Source organism: Panthera uncia, chromosome F1 (genome assembly GCF_023721935.1).
Source record: "Panthera uncia isolate 11264 chromosome F1, Puncia_PCG_1.0, whole genome shotgun sequence".
Classification (NCBI taxonomy): Eukaryota; Metazoa; Chordata; class Mammalia; order Carnivora; family Felidae; genus Panthera; species Panthera uncia.
Window position 1 is genome coordinate 61,159,732 of NC_064813.1, and position 23,436 is coordinate 61,183,167.

Here is a 23,436-nt window from a genome sequence, read left to right on the forward strand (position 1 = left end):
CCTCCCCCACTCAAGCTCTGTCTGTCTCTCAAAAACAAACAAACATTTTTAAAAAATTTTTTTTAAAAAGATTATACCCAGCAAACGATCTAGCAAGTGTGGCATTAAATTAAAATACTTTAAGTATGCCAGGACTCAACAAATTTATGTGTCACGCACCCTTATTTCAGAAGGTACTGGAGTATGCGCTCCATCACCACAGAGGAGTAAGCCAACGAAGCTGACATTCAGAGAATCCAACATTCAGAGAAAAGGTGCCAAAGGGAAAACCTGAACGAAGGCCGTGGAGCAGGCTTACAGAACACCCAGTTCAAGTGGGAGTACAGAGAAAAGTGGAAGGGAAGGGATGTCTGCTGCGTTTGAACATTTTGAAAATACAATTGCTTTGCAGTTGATAGATCTTTTGGGTCGTTTGCATCAAATAGCAGTAGGTTAATAGACAGCTAAGCAAGTAGGCAAAAGGAAGAAATTATTAACTGTAAGCTAAACAAAAAGTTGTATATATACAGAAAGCATAATCATAGTATACTATCTCAAGCAATTGTGGGATGCATTTATATACTCGAATACTGCAAATGCTAATATTGACTTGATCGATTAGTGTGCTATAATCATACAGAGAGGCTATTAGCAGGATGAAGGAAGACAGTAAGAGAAGGTACTAGAAAGCTAAGCCCTCATCCACCATACAGAGACTTAATAATGCCTAAAACTGACAAAGAAATCATAGGATATACATATGAAAATATGGAAACACATACATAAAATAGATACATATATAATATATATGAAAACATGGAAATAAATACCAGAAGAAAAAGCTACGAGAATAATATAAAGTGATTACTTCTAGGCAACAGGACTGGGAGGAGGTTGAGTATGAGTGGGGCAGGGGATTAGTATTTTTTAAATAATCCTTTTGGGATTTAATTTTCTAAACACATCAAGAGAGGTAACAAAATTAAATCTGTCAAGGAACATTTTAGTACTAATGAATTTATCAGACCCTTTTTTTCAAAAGGACTTTGTTGGAGTGAAATCCAGCACTAATTTCTTTTTAAGTTCTGAGAGAGAGAGAGAGAGAGAGAATCCAAAACAGGCTCCGCACTGTCAGCACAGAGCCCAACTCATGGCTCAATCTCAGGAACCATGAGATCATGACCTGAGCCAAAATCAAGACTCAGATGTTTAACTGACTGAGCCACCCAGGCGCCCTGGAAGTTTCACTAATTTCTATAATCCATACTGTTGGCAGTCTTTCTCGGACTCGTCCTGGGCCCTGTCTTACCCTGCCCATTCTTATCTTATTCTACAGTCTCTCTCATCCACACCAAGACCTTTCATTACTCTTAATAAATCAGTGGCCCCTAAATTCTAACTCCAGCTCAGATCCAGAATCTAGTGTGAATTTTGTCACTAACTAGAATTGTGACCTTCAGGCAGTCACTTTTCTTTGGCCCTCGGCTGCCTCTCCTGTAAAATGAAATGCTCAGACAAAGTGATCTCTGAGGCCTTCTGCACACGGGAGTGGTGACAATGAAGAGAGACACATGCATGTGGGCCAAGCTGGGGCGGGACCCCTCCTGAAATGTTGATCTACAGTGGAAAGTGGGCTCATGGCGCAATCGTGCTGGCATTCTGGGATAAGCAGACAGAGCCCAACATTCTAGAACCTCCGGTTCCCAGTTTTGTCCTAATGAGTGAGCATTTGAAACTGCTGCCCTCTACTGCACAGAAATAAGCCTACCAGGAAGGCTAGAGGGGCCTCCAGCGACTACAGCCAGCCTGGACGAGGCCCCCAGGGAGGCGGCTAACTCACAGGAAGCAGCTATAACACACACAGAGAAGTGAGAAATCCAGCCATAAAAATCTGCTTAAGCAAATACATTCTCTTCCGGGGCTTCAGCTATGACCTCATTACTATCAAGTGTCTCTGCCTCCAGCCCTGCTTACAGCAGGGCAGACTAAGGTGGGACAGGCAGGGCCAAGAGCCACTGCCACGTGCCAAAGTACTGGGACAGCTTCAGAAACAAGTCCCCCAGAGGGCCACTGTCGGACGGCCTCCGAAATATGGATACAAGGATAGAAGGGTGAGGCAAAAACAGGTTTTCCTAATAGATGCTGGTCCACAGAGGGGTCTTTAATTGGGTCGTCATTTGGATATTCTCATCTCTCTGAGACTAGACCCCTACACAAAGCTGTTAGTCTTATAACTTTATTCTCTGCAGTGGTGAAGTTTTCAACTTTCACCTGCAACCCAAGTCACAAATTGTAGGCTGTGTCTTTTTTTCAATCCCCAGCAGCATATTATCAAGATTCCCATGCCATTTCCCAACAACTCAATAAATGGGACTGAACAGAATTTAGTGTCCTCAGGCCCTTTGCTCTGGGACCGACGAGGGCCAAGTGCAGCCTGCCAAGTGCACTGCCCCTCAGTATGTCTTTTATGAGCAGTGGACAGATGTGCGCTGAGAATACAATGAAGAGAGGGAGACAAGTATGAGAAAAACTTTTCCACTGAAACAATTATGCTTATCTAAATATAGCCCGATTCTACTCTCAGATGTTGATTAGTTATTCCCAGAACTGCTCTTTGGTGTTCCCTGCAACCACACACACACACACACACACACACACACACACACACTTTCCTATAAATAAGAGAAAATGTAGCAAAGGCTCATGAACAGTAACTGACTTGGGGCTGGTGTCGCATAACCTTGTCGTGATTCCCCTTATTTCACAGTAACCTGAGCATGGCTCTCGTGGCAGCCATCTGGTGCCGACATCATCTGGTCTCTCTCTTGGGGTGCTTATGACCCTTCCTGCTTTGAGACTGCAGACCAAACCAATCTCCTACCAAGTTGCCTTTCACTCGAAGCTCTGCCTGCTTCAGTTTCCATTCCCCCTCGACCTTGAGAGCAACACACAACTATTTCTTTCCCTCTCTCTTTCAAAATCTGTGCTTGGTGGATCCAGCATTTTTCAGAATGATGTTGGGCTCGGGAGGAGGGGTACCAGGAAGCAGACAACAGAGTAATTAAAAGCACAGATTTTTAGAGTCAGATTGATTTGGGATTTTAACCCCTACTGTGCCATCCACTAAGTTATGGAATTATGGAATTGTAGGTAAGTTGTTTAAACTTTCTCTTTGATCACTGGATTATTTTTAAGTGTATTTTAAAACTTCAAAATACACAGGAGAGCAAAGTCCCTATTTTTCTTGTGAGGCATAATTTCAAAAGTAAGGGGCGCCTGGGTGGCTCAGTCAATTAAGCATCTGACTCTTGATTTCGGCTCAGACCATTATCTTAAGGTTCCTGAGTTCGAGCCCCATGTCGGGCTCTGGGCAGATAGTGCGGAGCCTGCTTGGATTCTCTCTCTCTTCTCTCTTTGCCACTCCCCCATTCACTCGCTCTCTCTCAAAATAAACATTTTTTTTTACATGAACAAATCTTAAGCATTCAGCTTAAATTTTAACAAATTCATGCACATCTGTAACCACCACTCATCAAAATGTAGAGTATTTCCAGCACTCACCAAGCTCCGTAACTCAGTAGATATCCCTTCCGTAGATATTACTATTCTGACCTTTTTCAGCAGACTCCTTTTGCTAATTCTTGATCATCATATATAAATGGAATAGTATAGTGTGCACCTTTGTGTCTGATTTTTTTTTTATTACTTAAAAAAAATTTTTAATGTTTATTTTTCAGAGCGAGAGACAGAGCACGAGCAGGGGAGGGGCAGAGAGAGAGGGAGACACACACAATCTGAAGCAGGCTCCAGGCTCCAAGCTGTCAGCACAGAGCCTGACGCAGGGGTAGAACTCACAAACTGTGAGATCATGACCCGAGCCAAAGTCGGAGGCTTAACCGACTGAGCCATCCATGCACCCCATGTCTGACTTCTTGCTTCCAACATTATTGCTAGGCAATATGGTCGATTTATGTGTAACTTTTGAAGAACCTTCTAAACTATTTTTCAACATGGCGGCACCATTTCATACTGGCACCAGTCAACATATAAGAGTTCCACATCCCTGCCAACTTTTGCTGTGGTCAGTTCTTTTAATTCTATTAGATGTGTCATGGTGCCTCATTGTTCGGTTTTCATTTCCATTCCCATAATAACTTAATGATGCTCAGCATCTTTTCATGGACTTTTCTGCTATCAATATACCTTCAATACATCTTCCTTTGTGACGTATCTGCTCTAACTGTCCATTTTAAAAGATAGGTTGTTTTCTTTTTATTGAGTTTTGAGAGTTCTTTATGTATTCTGGAGACAAGTTGTTTACCAGATATGCGATTTGCAAACATTCTCTAACAGCCTATGGCTTATCTTTTCATGCTCTTAACTGCCTGGCAATGAACAGAAGTTCTTGGTTTTAATACATTTTTGGTGTTTTCTTCTATGGATTATACTTTGGTGCTATATAAGACATTTTGGTCTAACCACAGGTCACAAGACGTTCACCTGTTTTCTTCTAGAAGTTTTATAGTTTTAGGTGTTACATTTAGGTCTATGATCCATTTTGAGTTAATTTTTACATGTAGGACAAAGAATAGATACAAGTTTACTTTTTTTGCCTATGGATATCTAATTGATATCCAGGATATCAAATTATCCTGGATCAAATTATCCAGGATAATTTGTTAAAAAGACTATTCTTTCTCCACTGAAATGCCTCAGCACCTTGTTGAAAATCTTTTGACTATCTACGTGAGGGTCTATTTCTAGACTCTATTCTCTTATTGATCTATTTGTCTACTTGTCATTATTACCATACTATCTTGATTACTGTAGCTTTATAATAAGTCTTAAAATCAGGCACAAGTTCTCCATCTTTGTTATTCTTCAAAGTCGTTGAGGCTTTACATTTCCATATGCACTTTAGAATATTGTTAATTTTTGCAAAAAAAAAAGTAAATTAAAGGCTGCCAGGATAGATATTAATTGGGATTAAGTTGAACCTATAGATCTTTTCATGTGTCTGTTAGCCATCTGGATGTCTTCTTTGGAAAAGTGTCTATTCGTGTCTTTTGCCCATTTCTTCACTGGATTATTTGTTTTTTTGGGTGCTGAGTTTGATAAGTTTTTTATAGATTTTAGATACTAACCCTTTGTCTGATATGCCATTTGCAAATATCTTCTCCCATTCCATCAGTTTTACTGACTGTTTCCTTCACTGTGCAGAAGCTTTTTATCTTGATCAGGTCCCAATAGTCCATTTTTGCTTTTATTTCCCTTGCCTCTGGAAACATGTCAAGTAAGAAGTTGCTGTGGCCTAGGTCAAAGAGGTTGTTGCCTGTTTTCTCCTCTAGTATTTTGACGGCTTCCTGTCTTACATTTAGGTCTTTCATTCATTTTGAGTTTATTTTCATGTATGGTGTAAGAAAGTGGTCCAGTTTTCCCAGCACCATTTGCTGAATAGGCTATCTTTTTTCCATTGGATATTCTTTCCTGCTTTGTCAAAGATTAGTTGCCCATACGTCTGTGGGACCATTTCTGGGTTTTCTAATCTGCTCCATTAATCTATGTCTGTTTTTGTGCCAGTCTTGATGATTACAGCTTTGTAATAATACAGCTTGAAGTCCGGAATTGTGATGCCTCCAGCTTTGTTTTTTTCAGGATTGATTTGGCTATGTGGTGTCTTTTCTGGTTCCATACAAATTTTAGACTGATTTTTCTAGCCCTGTGAACAATGCTGGTGTTATTTGTCATTTAAATATTTTAACAATATTTGTTCTTCCAATCCATGAGCATGGAATGTTTTTCCATTTCTTTGTATCTTCTTCAATTTCTTTTATAAGCTTTCTATGGCTTTCTTTTATCTCTTTGGTTAGGTTTATTCCTAGATGTCTTATAGTTTTGGGTGCTATTGTAAGTAGGATCGATGCCTTGATTCTTCTCTCTGCTGCTTTATTACTGGTGTATAGAAATGCCACAGATTTCTGTACATTGATTTCATATCCTGAGACTTTGCTGAATTCATATATCAGTACTAGAAGTTGTTTGGTGGAGCCTTTTGGGTTTTCCATGTAGAGTATCATTTCATCTTCGAAGGGTGAAAGTTTGACATCTTCCTTGCCAATTTGGATGCCTTTCATTTCTTTGTGTTGTCTGATTGCTGACGCTAGGACTTCCAGTACTATTCTGAACAACAGTGGTGAGAGTGAACATCTCTGTTGTGTTCTGACCTTAGGGGGAAAGCTCTGAGTTTTTCCCCATTGAGGATATTAGCTGTGGGTCTTTCAATATGGCCTTTATGATGATGTTGAGGAATGTTCCTTCTACTTTCTTGAGGGTTTTTTGTTTTGTTTTGTTTTGTTTTTATCAAGAATGGATGCTGTATTTTGTCAAATGGTTTTTCTGCATCTATTGATAGATCATATGCTTTTTAACCTTTCTTTTATTAATGTGGTATATCACATTTGTTGATTTGTGGATATTGAACCAGCCCTGTAACCCACTTGATCATGTGAATAATTCTTTTAATGCACTGTTGAATTCGATTTGCTAGTATCTTGTTGAGAATTTTTGCATCCAGTTTCATTAGGGATGTTGGCTTGTAATTCTCCATTTTAGTGGGGTCTTTAGTTTTGGAATCAAGGTAATGCTGGCTTCATAGAATGAGTTTGGAAGTTTCCCTTCCATTTCTATTTTTTGGAACAGTTTGAGAAGAATAGGTATTAACTCTTCTTTAAATGTCTGATAGAATTCTCTTGGGAAATCATCTGGCCCAGGACTTTTGTTTGTTGGGAGATTTTTGATTACTGACTCAACTTCTTTGCTGGTTATGGGTATGTTCAAATTTTCCAGTTCTTCCTGTTTTAGGTTTGGTAGTGTGTGAGTTTCTAGGAATTTGTCCATTTCTTCAATTGCTCATTTTGTAGCATATAATTTTTCATAGTACTCTCATAATTGTTTGTATTTCTGTGGTGTTGGTTGTGACCTCTCCTCTTCGTGTTTTTATCTATTTGGTTCCTCTCTTCTTTTTGATAAGTCTGGGTAGGATTTTATCAATTTTGTTTATTCTTCCAAAGAACCAGCATTTAATTTCATTGTTCTGTTCTACTGGGATTTTTTTGTTCGTTTCTATATCGTTTATTTCTGCTGTAATTTTTATTATTTCCCTTCTTCTGCTGGCTTTGGGCTTTATTTGCTGCTCCTTTTCTAGCTCCTTCAGGTGAAAGGTTAGGTTGTATATTTGGGACCTCTCTTGCTTCTTGAGATAGGCCTGAATTGCAATGTACTTTCCTCTTAGGACTGCCTTTGCTGCAATCCATAGGTTTTGGACTGTCACATTTTCATTTGTTTCCATGTATTTTTTTTTTCATTTCTTCTTTAATTCCTGGGTTAATCCACTCATTCTTTAGTAGGACATTCTTTCATGTATTTGAGGGTTTTCCAAAATTTTTCTTATGGTTGATTTCAAGTTTCATAATGTTGTGATCTGAAAATATGCATGCTATAATCTCCATATTTTTGTACCTGTTGAGGGCTGATCTGTGACCCAGTATGTGATCTGTTCTGGAGAATGTTCTATGTGCTCTCAAGAAGAATGTGTATTCTGCTGCTTTAGAATGAAATGTTCTGAATATATCTGTTAAGTCCATCTAGTCCAGTGTGTCATTCAAAGTCATTGTTTCCTTGTTGATTTTCTGCTTAGCTGATCTGTCCATTGCTGTAAATTGGGTATTAAAGTCTCCTACTATTATGGTATTATTATAAATGAGTTTATGTTTGTTATTGATTTATATATTTGGGTGCCTCCAAGTTGGGGGCATAAATATTTACAGTTGTTAGATCTTGATGGATGATAGACCCCTTAATTATGATAAAATGCCCTTCTTCATCTCTTGCTGCAGTCCTTTTTTTTATTTATTTTAAGAGAGAGAGAGTGGGGAGGGGGAAGGACAGAGAGAGAGGGAGAGGGAGAATCCAAAGCAGGCTCCATGCTTTCAGTGCAGAGCCAGATGCAGGGCTCAAGTTCATAAACTGTGAGACCAAAACCTGAGCAGAAATCAAGAGTTGGACACTTAACTGACTGAGCCACCCAGATGCCCCACAGTCTTTATTTTAAAATCTAGTTTTACTGATGGGCCGCCTGGGTGGTTCAGTTGGTTAAGCATCTGGCTTTGGCTCAGGTCATGATCTCATGAGTTCGTGAGTTCAAGCCCCACATCAGGCTCTATACTGACAGCTCAGAGCCTGGAGCCTGCTTCAGATTGTGTTTCCCTCTCTCTCTTTGCCCCTCCCTCGCTCATGCTCTGTCTCTCTCTCTCTCTCTCAAACACTGAAAAAAAAATAACATTTAAAATCTAGTTTGTCTAATGTAAGTATAGCTACAGCAGCTTCCTTTTGACATCCATTAGCATGACAGATAGTTCTCCATCCCCTCACTTTCAATCTGCAGGTGTCTTTAGGTCTCAAATAAGTCTCTTGTAGGCAGCATATAGATGGATCTCTCTCTCTTTTTTAATCCATTCTGATACCCTATGTCTTTTGATTGGAGCATTTAGTCCATTTACATTCAGTGATTATTGAAAGATATGAATTTAGCACCATTGTATTACCTGTATAATTGGTGTTTCTGATGATGTTCTCTGGTCCTTTGTAGTCTTTGTTGTTTTAGTCTTTTCTCTTTTTCTCCACTCAGAGTCCCCCTTAAAATTTCTTGCAGGGCTGGTTTAGTGGTCACAAACTCCTTCAGTTTCTTTTTGTCTGGGAAACTCCTTATCTCTCCTTCTACACGGATTAATTTTCAAATGTTAAGTCAACCATGCAATTCTAGGATAAACTCCACTTTGTTGTGGTACATCATCCATTTTATAGATCACTGGATTTGACTTGCTAAATATTTGTAAAGACTTTTATACCTATGTTTGTGGTAGCCAGGCTTTAAGATGATCAGCCCAATTACCTCTGCTTCTCTTGAGTTGACCAATACAATAATGTAGAAGAGTTGCTATATCACTTCTGACACATTAGCTTATAAAAGACACGGTGGCTTCTATCTTGCTTGCTCTCTCTCTCGCTTGGGTCACTCACACTGAGAAAATCCAGCTTCCGTGTCATGAGCTGCCCTATGCAGAGGCCCACATGGCAAATGAACTAATAAGGCCTTTTGCCAACAGCCAAATGAGTGAGTTTAGCATCAGATTCTCCAGCCCTAGTCAAGCCCACAAATGACTGACACCTTGGCTGACTGACTGCAACCTCATGAGAACCTGAGCCAGAACCATTCAGCTAAGCCATTCCATGGATCCCTAACCCCCAGAAACTGTAAAAAAATTAAGGGGGCTGTTTTCAGCAATTTAAAAATAACAATAATAATGCAGACACCATTACGCAGGAAGTTTGATCCTTTCAGGTCTTGCTTTTAAGCTTTGTTAGGTTGGACAGGAACTGCATTTAATCTAGGTAGGCCCTTTCTTAGTACTCTACCCAACACCCTGTGAATTACGAGGCTTTCCACTCCACACGCTGTTCTATTTTTTTCAAACGGTTTTTCCTCAGCCTCAAGTGTTTTGTTTTTTACCATTAAAAAACTTTTTTCTTATTGAAGTACAGTTGATAGACAATATCCCATTTTTAGGTGCACAATATAGTGATTCAACAATTCAGACAGAAAAAGACAAATGCTACATGATTTCACTTCTATGTGGAATCAAAAAGTTTCTTTCCACACATGTATGCTGATCACACTCAACTGAATATTCAAAGGGGTGCTTTTGCAGATCTCCAGCCTTTTCTCTGCACACCCTCTCTGTTCTCTAGTATGCTACCCTATGACCTCTAAGCCACCTTGGTTTCCCCAAGCTCCTACCTCCATCCTCTCAACGCAGGGAGACTGACAGATATTTCCTGGTTCCTCTGTGTTATGGTATGGCCTGAAAATTCTCTCCAGGCAGCAAGTTGGGACAACCATAGGGCTTGTTCCATTTGTGCCCTGTCTTCCAGGGATCACAGACCTTCATTGCCTTATGTCCAATGTCTTTTGTGCCATTGTTTCATTTATTTTTTTCTGGTTTATCAGTTGTTTCAGATGGGAGGGGCAAATCCAGCCTCTGTTTATTCTGTCTTCATGAGAAGTGGAAGTTGCAATAAGTTTCCCTTAAACTCCAGAGAAACAGAACCAACAGGATGTGAGTATATAGAGATAAATTTATTTTAAGGAATTAGCTCATGGAATTTAAGTCAAAAATCTGCAGGGTAGGCTGGCAGGCTGAACATTCAGGGAAGAGCCAGTGTTGCAATTCAAGTTCAAAGGCCATCAGCTAAGAGAAATCCTTCTTGCCCGGGAAAGGTCAGTCTTTGTTCTGCTAAGGGCTTCAACTGATTTGATAAGGCCCACCTACATAGTGAAGGCCAATCTGTTTTATTCTAAGTCAAACAATTTAAATGTTAGTTATCCAAAACACCCTCAGAGAAACATCCAGAATAACATTTGACCAAATATCTGGGCACCATGGCCCAGCCAAGTTGACACACAAAATTAACCATCACAGTAATATTTTTTAAATACATAATTACATTGTTAGGAACCAAGATTTTCAGCTTAAAAGAGACACAAACAAAATCAAAGTAGTACCTTATTTTTAAAAATTGGAATTATCAGTTTATACTGATATACTGTTTTGTTTTCAAAACAAAATGGGGCACCTGGCTGGCTCAGTTGGTTAAGTGTCCGATTCTTGATTTTGGCTCAGGACATGGTCTCATGGTTAAGATCAAGCCTGTCAGGCTCCACGTTAAGTGTGGAGCCTGCTGAAGATTCTCTCTCTCTCTCTCTCTCTCTCTCTCTCTCTCTCTGCCCCTCTCTCCTATTCATGCTCTCTCCCTCTAAAAAAAAATTGTTTAATATATTTTTTAGCTTGGTCCTGTAAAAAGGCCTAAAACCTCTGGCAATAAATATTCCTAGTGCCCACGTTATAGTATCTAAAGACCATATCCTATTAAAAGGAACCAAAGCTTCTTGGAGAAATGGCTTCCTTTGGCAAGTTGGACTCTTTCCAGTGCGGGCACCACTGAGTACTTCTCTCATTTAAAGGTGATTACACTCTCATTTAAAGATGACCCCTGTGGCGTGTGTAAGAATCATCCACACTTAACTTGCATGAGGTTGAGTCACAGACTCTGGGAGCACAGAGACAGGAGTGTGAGGACCACAGTTCCTAGAAACTGACTCCTGGCACATCCCCTAACTACAGTCATTATGTACACTCTCATCCCAGAGCAGACTGGATCTTTCTAGAATGTAGTCTCAGTCCTTCAGTCCAAGAGTGTAGGCTTGATTTCACAAGTAAATTTGGATTTACAAATCTAAATTTTCATTGCAAGGTTTCCCCTAAAGTCAGAAAAGTAAAATGTGTCACAATAAATTAGTTCATAAATGTATTTTATAAAACATCTAAATCGGTATTCAAAAAAAACAAGTATCTGTCTAGAGTAGGGCTGGAAATGTTTAAGTTGATCCTGAAACATAAAGAAGCTACAAAAAAAATACTGGAGTTATGTCAGGACACAGGAGCCAATTCAAAGGGCTCACTGGCCCAAACTAATAATGACTGTAACGCATGGAAACACATCAACCATCAAAAATCACTGAGCTCATAATAATATTGAGGATTAGGGAGGGCTTCACTGGCCACCTCTGGAGAGAGCTGGGGCAGAGCTCACTATTCTGGAAACTGGTAAAGATTCAAGGATTTATACTGTTTTTGCTGTACTAGGTAAACAAACAATTGATGGAAATGTTTCTTTATAAAGAATTCTTGCTAATCAGTACAAAAGAAGTGGTAGGAAAATCTCATTTTTCAGCCCCTAATGAAACAATGGATCTTGGAAACAAGACTCAGTAGCTGCTAAGACATTAGATGAAAGGTTGGAGGGGGCTTTATAATGGCTGGATCGGGCTGACAATACCTACAGAGGCAGAACAAACAATCCTTAAGAAAGCTAATTAGGGGTGCCTGGGTGGCTCAGTCGTTTAAGCGTCCCAACTCTACCTCAGCTCAGCTCATGATCTCATGGTGGTTTGTGGATTCAAACCCCATGTGGGACTGTCAGCAGGGAGCCTGCTTGGGATTCTCTCATTCCTTCTCTCTCTGCCCCTCCCCAACTCACGTCTGCACTTTCTCACTCTCTCTCTTTCAAATAAACATTTTTTTAATTTAAAAAAAAAATGCCAATCTTCACATCACAGACACACGCCTTCTAGTGAGATTCAATAGGAAATACACAGAACCATCTAGAAAGTGTTTTTTATGGGGAAAAAAAATGAATCTGAATCTGATCAAGTCCCAGACACAACTAGTTTTCAAGAAATATGGAAGATAGAGGAAAATGTTAACATGGAAATGAAATCCAAAATCTACAAGACTGGAAAAATTACCAGTTTTTTCCAAAGAAATAAATATTAAAAAAAAAAAAGGACATGCACAAGTTAAAACCATGTAAGAAACATCACAAAAGCAGTTAAGTGGACTTTAAACCCTGATCCAAATAAATCAATACTAAAAAGGCATTTATGTGATACTTGGGGACATTTGAACACTCGTGGGATCATATCAGATGACATCTTCATCCATTCAGGCTGATATAACAAAAATGTCACAGACTGAGGGACTTCAAAACAGAACTTTATTTCACACGGTACTGGAGGCTGGGAAGTCCAAGATCACGGCACTGGAAGATTTGGTGTCTGGTGAGTTTCTGCTTCTTGATTCACAGAGGGATGGTGGTCATCTTGCCATATCCTCCAAAGGTGGAAGTGGTAAGGGAACTCTCGTGGTCTCTTTTATAAGGACACTGATTCTATTTATGAGGACTCCACCTTCGTGACCTAATCACCTCCCAACCCACCTCCTAATATTATCACATTGGGTTAGCATTCAACATAGGAACTGGAGGCAGGGGTGGGGGGACCACAAACATTCAATGCATGGCAGATGACAAAAGGAATCATTATTAATTATTAAGGTTTTTAAGTTGTGTGGATACACACACACACACACACACACACACACACCTAGCTCTTAGATGTATACTACAGTATTACATCCAACACGTTGAACTGATTATGAAATAATTCCATGGGGGCACTGGAGGTGGGAATTAAATGAAACATTATTAGCCAAAGTTAATTGTTAGAAACTAAGTAACAGAGGGCTGTTATTCTGTTCTCTACTATTGTGTATATTTAAAATTTTTAAATAAAAAAAAATGAAAAAGAGTAAGTCTCTGGATTCAGACATTGGGTTCAATTTCCAGCCCTGCTTCTTACTAGTTTATGGACTGGACAATAGAAGTTCACACTTCATAGGAAAGTAGGAAGGATTCAATGAGACAATGTAGATAAAGTGCTTCAAGCAATGCCCAGCACACGGTTAAGGGCCATCGTAAGGTATTAGCCATGGTTATCTTTACTTGATATTCACTATGTTATGTTCATGAGATGTTCATGTCTTTGTCACAATCCCCATCAAAATACCACCAGCATCTTTCACAGAGTGAGAACAAACAATCCTAAAATTTGTATGGAACCACAAAAGACCCCAAATAGCCAAAGCAATCCTGAAAAAGAAAAGCAAAGCTGGGGGCATCACAATTACGGATTTCAAGCTGCATTACAAAGCTGTAATCATCAGACAATATGACACTGGCACAACCACAGACACATAGATCAATGGAACAGAATACAAAACCCAGAAATGGACCCACAACTATATGGTCGACTTACCTTTGACAAAGCAAGAAAGAACACCCAATGGAAAAGAGACAGTCTCTTCAAATGGTGTTGGGAAAACTGGACAGCAACATGTACAAGAATGACACTGGACCACTTTCTTACACCATACACAAAAATAAATTCAAAATGGATCAAAGTCCTAAATGTGAGACCGGAAACCATCAAAATCCTAGAGGAGAACACAGGCAGTAACCTCTGTGACCTCAGCCATAGCAACTTCCTAGACATATCTCCAGAGGCAAGGGAAACAAAAGCAAAAATGAACTATTGGGACTTCACCAAGATAAAAGCTTTTGCACACTGAAGGAAACAATCAACAAAACTAAAAGGCAGCCTGTGGAATGGGAGAAGATATTTGCAAGTGACATCTCAAGTAAAGGGTTAACATCCAAAATCTATAAAGAATTTATCAAACTCATCACCCAAAAAACAATTAATCCAGTGGAGAAATGGGCAGAAGATATGAATAGACACTTTTCCAAAGAAGACATCCAGATGGCTAACAGACACATGAAAAAAATGTTCAACATCACTCATCATCAGGGAAAGACAAATCAAAACCATGATGAGATACCGCCTCACACCTGTAAGAATGGCTAAAATTAACAACACCAGAAACAACAGGTGTTGGCGAGGATGCAGAGAAAAGGAAACCTTGCATTGTTGGAATGAAAACTGGTGCAGCCACACCAGAAAACAATATGGAGGTCCCTCAAAAAGTTAAAAGTATAATTACCCTACGATCTAGCTATTGCACTACTAGATATTTACCCAAAGAATATAAAAATACAGATTCGAAGCGGTACATGCAACACAATGTTTATAGCCACACTATCAACAATAGCCAAACTATGGAGAGAGCCCAAATGTCCGTCAACTGATGAATGGATAAAGAAGGCATGGTACGTATGTGTACGTGTACACACACACACACACACACACACACACACACACACACAAATGGAATATAACTCAGCCATCAAAAGGAATGAAATCTTGCCATTTGCAACAATGTGGATGGAGCTAGAGTGTATTATGCTAAGGAAAATAAGTGAGTCAGAGAAAGACAAATATCATATGATTTCACTCATATGTGGAATTTAACAAAAAAACAGATGAACATATGGGAAAGGGAAAAAGAAGAAGACAGAGGGAAACAAACCCTAAGAGACTCTTAAATACAGAGAACAAATTGAGCGTTGCTGAAGGGAAGGTGGGTGGGGGATGAGCTAAACGGGTGATGGGTACTAAGGAGGGCACTTGTGAGGAGCACCGGGTATCACATGTAAGTGATGAATCACTGAATTCTCCTCCTGAAACCAATATCGCACTGTACGTTAACTAACTAGAATTTCAGTAAAAATTTTAAAAAATGATAGTAATAATCTCTTTGTCAAATTTCAGACCTCTTAGAAGTACATAAATTAGGAGAAATTTTAAACTTTAAAAGGAAATTTATCAAGTCCCATTTCGATCTCATACACATCACCTACGTTAGTCTATATTTTGCTGTATAGAATATGCAGGAGTTCTACACATCATTCTGTACAACAAAACTAAACAAAACAAAAAAATGTGCCCACTAGAAAAAAATCTAAGAAGGAACACTTTCTGAGAAGTAGAATTACTGAGATAGAAATGAGAGAGCTGATGTGGAAACAGTGAGTCACACAACTATAATAATAGACTTTCTGTTCTTACGTTGTCTTCTAACTCGGTTCAGAAGTTTGAAAACACTATGTCTATATAAACATATCTGGTGTCACCACTGACACACTGAGCTTCTGGCAAGCCTCTTAGCCTCTCATCTTTAAGAGGGAGTAAGCAGATACTGAATTCGTATATTCCACCAGAGGACTCCTGTTCAGCCTCGCAGAAAGGCTTTCGTACCAGACATTTGCTTCACACAGGAAGCTCCAAGTAATGGCCAAGGTCAGAGATGACAGCATACAAAGACCACGGTGCCTTACACTCCAATGGTGCACTGTCCACACTCCGTTATCTGAAGGTACGTCTACACTCTGTGGACCTCATCACAGCCAATGTTACCTCTGAGTTCTCTCACAGAAGCACCTAACTGGTCAATGTGAATACCCTTGGTTTATTCATCCTTTGAGACTTTATAAAGGATAAAACTTTTTATCATAAAATTACTAAGAAGGCATCATCCAAAAATTTATGAAATACAGAGGAAAAACCCACCCATGATGCCATCACCTTACCACATTTTTACTTTTTATTTCTCATTCAGACTAAACTCCTATTTTTATTTATTTTTTATTTTAGAGAGGGTGAGCGAGCGGGGTAGAGGAGAAGAGGGAGAGAGAATCTCAAGCAGGTTTCACAATCAGTGTGAGCCCAATGTGGACGCCATCCCACGATTGTGACATCGTGAATGGGGCCAAAATCAAGAGCCAGACGCTCAACTGACTGAGCCACCTAGGCGCCCCTGAAACTCTTATTTTTAAACCAAATTATTCCTTAACTTTGTTTCCCCTACTACCCTCACTCTAGCTGGAGGAAACGCTCTGAATTGGAGAGGGATAAAATTTAGGAAGAGCCCAGTGTAGGGTGGCTCTTTCTAGCAATCTGAGGCGTTTGCAAAGTGGAACCGTCCCCAGGATGCATGTTCCCTGGCCCTGCCCACCTGTTTGTGCTTCTGTTTGCGCTCTTCCTCTCAAATGATATGTTCTTCATCTCTGGCCTCCCTTGTCTGATTTTTCAAAGCCAGAACACATCCAGACTCTTGTTCCCCTCACCCTACGCTAAGTCTCTACCCGCAAGTCAGTGATTCTCACTCCTAAATGCTTGCTAGAATCATCCAGTGCTTTTTTACAAATTAGGTACCCAGGCCCTCCACCAGACTGAGAATCACAATCTCTAGAACTGGAGTTGTTTTTGTTTTTGTTTTTGTTTTTTAAATCTCTCCAAGCAATCCAGAGAATCCAAAGGGTTTAGAAACCATTGTCCTTCGCAATTACAAGCGTCCAGGTCAGGTCTCTCTAGCTCCGTCTTCTACTCTTACCACCACCGCCACCATTCCCTCCGTCTTTTAAAGAATAAAGCTCACCTAAGCCAGATCTATTTGGTTTCTGGCCTCCCCTATTCTTGCTCTACACACACGGGCCTGTTTCCCCTAGGGTATGTTCTTTTTGGTACTGCCCCTGACCTTTTGGTTAGCCTTCTTAGAGCAATGGTTCCCCAACTTTGGGATACATCGGAATCACCTGGAGGGTGTGTCAGAATAGAAGTTTCTAGGCCCCACCCACGAATGCATAATGGAGTGATTCTGAGAATGTGTGTTTCTAACAAGTTTCCAGGTGACACTGATGTACCCGGTCAGGGGACCACACTTGGAAAAATCACCGTTACAGGTCTGCTCATTAACCCTACAACTTGGACAGCACCTGGCAACTGGATGCGGCTAAGTAACCCCTCCTCCCCACAATCACCAACTCCCACTAATAATCCATATCTGAATCACAATACACGTTTGATTTTAAGGCAACTAAATCCAATAGAATCAGAGCCAAATTATTTGAGAGCTTACTATGAGCGAAACATGGTTCTGATGAGTAAAAACCTCACTGGTTTTTCATAAGACATGGTAGAACTATTAAGGTATATCTTCTTGTTGGAACAGAAACTTCTGACCTTAACATCCCCTCTCTCAAGATAACAGGGTTTGTCGTTGAGAAGTTCTGCCGTACCAAACTCCAGTCCATAACAATGACCCTTGTTCACCTCCCACTGACCTTGCTTCCTTGCATTTTAGTACTAAATCATCCTTGCGTTATCTAAGGGGGTTACTTGTATCCCCTGAACCAGAACGCAAGCCGTGTAAGGAGAGGGCTCTGTGCTTTTATCCCAGGGAGTGCTGGGCATGTGACAGGCACTCAGCCTTCATTGGCTGACTCACTCCATCACTTCCCAGCATGCCTTTCCCAAACTGGGGCTCTCTGGAGGGCTCTCTGAACTGCAAAAGCATCAGTCTCGTCTAGTAGGAAACCACACTTCCAAGTCAACTGAATGGCTTGTGTTTTAGTCACTCTCTTGGATCATGTGTTTGTCCTCGCCTCGTTTTACCTAGATAACTGAGATCTGACTGTGCCATGATGAATCACCAAGAGGAAACACTGCAGATAGTAAGCTGCGGTTAGCAATGAACCCACGTTGTTACCAATAACAATTCAAACTGGGGAAAAGAAGGGCTAGATTGAACATAAAATTATTTTTGTTCATCTTTCTGTAGATATCCCTAGTAATTCCTTTTTAGATACCAAAACTGCATCAATTTCAAGAAGCAAGAGGGAAATTGAGGAACAAAAATCAAATATTCAAATAACACAGCCTATTTGGCTTATATGTTCATTTGTGACTATCAGTAAAGTTGTTAACATACGTGCAAGGGTGATCTCAATGACACTCAAAGTGATTATTAACTCTCATGTAAATTCTACCACACTGTTGCCAAATCAGTCTAGTTCATGTTTTTATAACCATTTTACCCAATTCTGTATTTTCTGAATTAGAACAATTATTTACCAAGGACTTGGGAAGGTGTATAATGCAGCCACCTCGTAACGTCACGGCTCAGTGGCTCCCAGACCCTTTGCTCTCACTGCACCCAGTGTCCCTCAGCCGCCGCTCCTCTCCAGGAACACCACTGCCCCCATCCTGCCCATCCTCCCCTTCCTGAAATTAGCCATAGGAGCCTAAAGATGGGGAGAGAGGAAACCGCAGATGAAGGTCCAGGAAAAAGGAAATGAAGCGTACCATTCAGGAGCTAACACTGAGCGGTTCTGTCCTCACAATCCACTCGGAGCTCGTTCTGACGGAGAACTCAAACCTCACAAATCTGAGAAACGGAATGGATAACAATAGCAAAACTGGGCTGTTATTGAAAGCAAAGAGAAAATATGCTGGACACACTATCTAGACCTTAGCGCAAAAAATAAATTTAGATAGATATAAATATTACATACTTTATAGGGCACCTGGGTTGGCTCAGTCGGTTAAGCGTCCGACTTCGGCTCAGGTCACGATCTCACAGTTTGTGAGTTCGAGCCCCGCGTTGGGCTCTGTGCTGACAGCTCAGAGCCTGGAGCCTGCTTCAGATTCTTGTCTCCCTCTGTCTCTGCCCCTCCCTACTCCCTGTCTCTTTTTCAAAAATAAATAAACATTAAAAAAATATGTATTACATACTTTCTTTAAAAAAGCAATTCTTAAAATTTCTCCTTTTAGAGAAAAGCCTCACCTATAATATTCCATCTTGTGACCGCTTGTCAGTAAAAGATAAAATTTAGTAATTTCTTCTCTAGACCTAATTTTTAGAATTTTTCATTTATCCAGATGTTAAATTTTATGCTTTGGTCAAGACTTAAATGCTCTATAAAATGCATTTACAGAGCTCAATATTTTCATGCAAACTCCATCTTAGACCTAGAGAACGCTTCCTTTTTTTTTTTAATGTTTATTTTTGAGAAACAGAGTGAGAGAGAGAGCGAGGTGGGGGGAAGGGGCAGAGAGAGAGGGAGACAGAGAATCAGAAGCAGGCTCCACGCTGCCAGCACAGAGCCCAACACGGGGCTCAAACCCATGAACTGTGAGATGGTGACCTGAGCCAAAGTCAGACACTTAACCGACTGAGCCACCCAGGTGCCCCGAGAACCCTTCCTATGGGCCACAGAACTATGCCCCATATCTTAAGGACCCACCTCTGTTTGCTCATCCTCTAGATGGAAAGAAAAAAAAAAAAACCTGCATGCTAATGATTAACTCGTCTGGGGAAACACCAGAACCGTGTTCTTCTGAATTCCTGAGAGCTACCAAATATGTGGGTAAAAGAGAACAAACCAATGACGTGAAACAAGGTTTCCCTGCCTTCACAGTACTGACATCGTGGGCCAGATCACCCTTGGGTGCAGGAGGCCGCCCTGTGCGCTGCGAGTCTGGCAGCATCCCTGGTCCCTCTCGCTCACTCCTCACCGGTGTCACCCTCCCGCCCTCCCAGTGGTGACACTGCCGAAGGCCTTCTCAAGCAGCAAATCGTCTCCGGTTCAGAGTCGTTGTTATAAAGTGACAGGAGGATGAAGTCCAAAGACAGACATTCATCTAAAAACTGCTGCTGCGGGGATACCTGGGCGGCTCAGTCGTAAGTGTCGGACTCTTGATTTTCCACTCGGGTCACGACCTCATGGGCTCGTTGAGTCTGAGCCCCGTGTCAGGCTCTATGCTGACACACCGGAGCCTGCTTGGGATCCTCTCTCTCCCCTTCTCTCTGCCCCTCCCTTGCTCGCTTGCTCTCAAAATCAATAAACTCAAAAATAAATAAATAAATAAATAAAAACCACGAGGCTGCAATTTCCTGGAATTGCCAATTTGGTTTTCTGCATTATGGCCAAGTTTCTCCCAAGTTTCATGTTTTTCTAGCAGAATAATTTCCTCAAGGTACAAATGCCACTCCAGAGACAGGAAGAAAAGTTTATTTGACTGTCCAATTATTTTCTTAAAAAAATTTAATTTCTGATAAAATAAAAGACACTTTTAGTACCGTAGAAAGCTTCTGACACATACGAGGCCATATTATTACTATGTACAACGTCAAAAACAAATGTTTCCAGCTCCAAGTACAGTGATGTTGAACACCCTGACTATGCCCCAGCTGTAGGAGATTTCCTGGTTGGCCAACGTCTTCCTTGGCTCGGAAAACAAAGTCTACAATTGAAAAATAGAAGTAAGACCTTCAGTGAGTTGAGAATCGTAAAAATGCTTTCTGGAGTTCAGTCATCTGGATCCTGGGGAACACGCGGGAGTTGTAAGAGTTCAACAAGCGAAAGGAAACCCCGTGGATATTCACGGGCGAGTATTCCAGGAGAGGCCCTGAGGTTCACAGTTGCTCTCTCGAAAGTAAAAGCTATTCTTACTGTGGTGGAACTTAGTCTCCAGTTCACAGGCCGTTCTTCACCAGCTCATGGACTCCGTTCTCATCAATGATTAAAGGCGCGTGGAATTCTTTATCTGCCACGTAACTTTCTATTCCCTGAAAGAAGGGTTGGAATGAAACACAGAAAACCGGCAGGCGCTAGTCATACGATGCAGGACGCCGTGACTATACCAAAGATTTAAAGCATGGATGCCAGAAAGTGGGGTTGAGATGCAGAATTTAAAAGTCGGTAAAAATCTACCTAGTATACTTTTTAAACTGAGCTTACTGACCGATTTACAGAAGCATAAAACAAATAACAATGAAAGGAAAATTCCTCTGATTATAATTCTTGAAGTAAGTAAGGTGTTAACCGTTCTTCCTATCATCATCAACCAACAGAGTCAACTTTCTCAGCAACGTGGCTGTCTCTGATGCTGGAGCTAAGCAATCTGACAAGGGTCTCCAGGAAAAATATCACATATTAGAAGAGTAGGAACCCCTAAATCCCCCAGTCCTGAAAGTGAGAGTACCAAGTATACGAACAAAACCACCCTTTGGGAGAAAAAAGTGCACTGCATTTTAAAAAGCCAGATAGCCCCCAAATCCAGAGAACAATGTGACAGTGGCCAGAGGGGAGGGGGCTGGGCGGGGGGGGGGGGGAGCAAAATGCGTGAAGGGGAGTGGCAGGTGGAGGCTTCCAGCTATGGAAGAAGTAGGTCATGGGATGAAAGGTCCAGCAGAGGGAGCACAGCCAAAGGCACGGCGTAGTGCCCTATGGTGACAGACGGCAGCTACACCTGTGAGCACAGCAGAACGTACAGACCTGCTGACTCACAAGCTGTGCACCTGAAAACAGTGCCACACTGGGTGGCAGCTATATTTCAATTAAAAAACAAAAGAGCTGATAAGTTATCTTAAAAAAAAAGCCATCTGTTTTCAAAGACCACCGCATTTCAATGTGTAAATGAAACGGACTAACTATTAAACATTCTGTGTGTGGCAACTAACCCCATTGTGGGACAGACGCAAAGCCATAACAGGAATTCTCAAAGAGAAGAATTTGGAACAAATGCAACCTCTTTTCTCATTCCCAGGATGAGCAGGGCAGAACACTTAAACATAAAATAGTATCAGAATCAGGGACGCCTGGGCGGCTCAGCTGGTTAAGCATCCGACTTCAAGTCAGGTCATGATCTCGCGGTTCTTGAGTTTGAGCCCCCCTTCAGATCCTCTGTCCCCCTCTCTCTCTGCACCTCCCCGACTCGCGCACATGCTCTCGTTCTCAACAGTAAACATTTTTAGTTAAAAATAAATAAATAAAAACAGTATCAGAATCCTACTTTTCAAAGAATAAGAAGAAAAGGAAAATCAGACTTACTTCTCCAGCATAGGAAATAAGAGGAGAGATTTCACACTGAATTGGTACATCATTGGCATCCTTCAAGCTAAGAAAAAAAAGCAGACATGTTGAAGGTTTTGCTTCTCATGTTACTGCCAGAGTGAAAGTACAGACCACCCCTTCCCTCTGAGAAGCTTGCAGATAACCGAACTCTCCCAGTTAAGCAAACAGAACAGCCGCTATCCTGATGGCCGCCAGATTCCCTGAGGATTAAGGTAACGTGAACTTGTCATGGTCCAGAAGACGCTATGGGGGGCGAAGGCCAGTAATTACCAGCAGATCTTCAAAGCACTTCACCTGTATCGTTACACGTATCCCTCTAACGCACGTCTCATCTTTTACCCATGGTTAAGTTTGAATGTCATAAAGAAGGGACTATTTATGGACTCTATGCTATAGAATATATACTACGGTCCAGGCCGTAGTGATTGCTCTCATTTATTTATACCAAAAAAAATATATATATATATGAGAGACATCTGCTAAGTCACTGCCTCCTAAATAATAATAATTACTTATGTCATACATTTAACACATTAACACACACTGCCTGATGATGTTACTTAACTCTTATGCATCTTGACCTCCCAGTAGGCTTAAGAAAGGACTCTTTTCTCTTGTGAAAACTACTGCAGGAATGAAGGTCTGTGAGCAGGCCTACAAAGGTTTGCTGGCTGAACGAATAAATGAAGTACGGAGGTAGACGGCTGACAGACTAATTTGGAGAAAAGACGAATTTAAAAAATGGGGCACACATCTATCCAGATCTGTGTCAGATTCTATCAAAAGAGCTCAAGAAATCTGGTCCCGACCCTCTGGGGCAGCTCGGAGTCATATTAAACCATATGGGAAAAACAAGGACCCGTCTCACCGATGAGAGGCACACAACAGCCCTGTCCCACCAGAACCCGTGAGGAATTTGACGTCTGCCACGATCAGAAGGTGGTTTTGGACCCAAGGAACACATAGCTGACCTAAATGTAACTTCTCTTCACGTACCACAAAGAAAAGAAAGCCACTTTGAATAAAGCTGGATGCCCAGAAGGAGGAAAGACAGAAGCTCCCATCACCAAATGCAAAATCGCAGGAGATCAGCAACTTAAACCAGTGACAGTACTGTTCCCCAAGTCTTTGGCCAAGAGTACTTTTGGTAACTAACTGCTCCATAGGGATTAAGATGAAAACTAGAACTAATGTCACCTGGTCAAAACTCAGCACCTTGTTTCCATTCTTTCAGAGTATCTCCCAGCTGTTTCCTTTATACAAAATACCTCCTTGTCACCTCTCACTTACAAGTAATCTTTTTCTACTCACTTGAGGACACCCTTTAGAGAGAAGAATTTCAGCAGG

At 40.9% G+C, this 23,436-nt stretch overlaps 1 protein-coding gene across 6 annotated transcripts in view; it reads right to left on the reverse strand.

Moving 5' to 3' along the window:
- Positions 1–8,128: 8,128 nt before the first annotated feature.
- Positions 8,129–23,436, reverse strand: part of UAP1 (UDP-N-acetylglucosamine pyrophosphorylase 1) — a 48,841-nt gene continuing 33,533 nt past the window's right edge. For 4 of the 6 annotated variants that reach the window (XM_049635263.1, XM_049635261.1, XM_049635258.1 and 1 more), the window contains 3 exons: positions 22,066–22,132; positions 20,686–20,801; positions 20,229–20,476 (listed from right to left, as the gene is read on the reverse strand). In XM_049635263.1, the coding sequence (XP_049491220.1) occupies positions 20,709–20,801; positions 22,066–22,132 (160 nt within the window). In that variant the 3' untranslated portion in view covers positions 20,229–20,476; positions 20,686–20,708. The other 2 variants (XM_049635259.1, XM_049635260.1) reach the window with 2 other exon arrangements.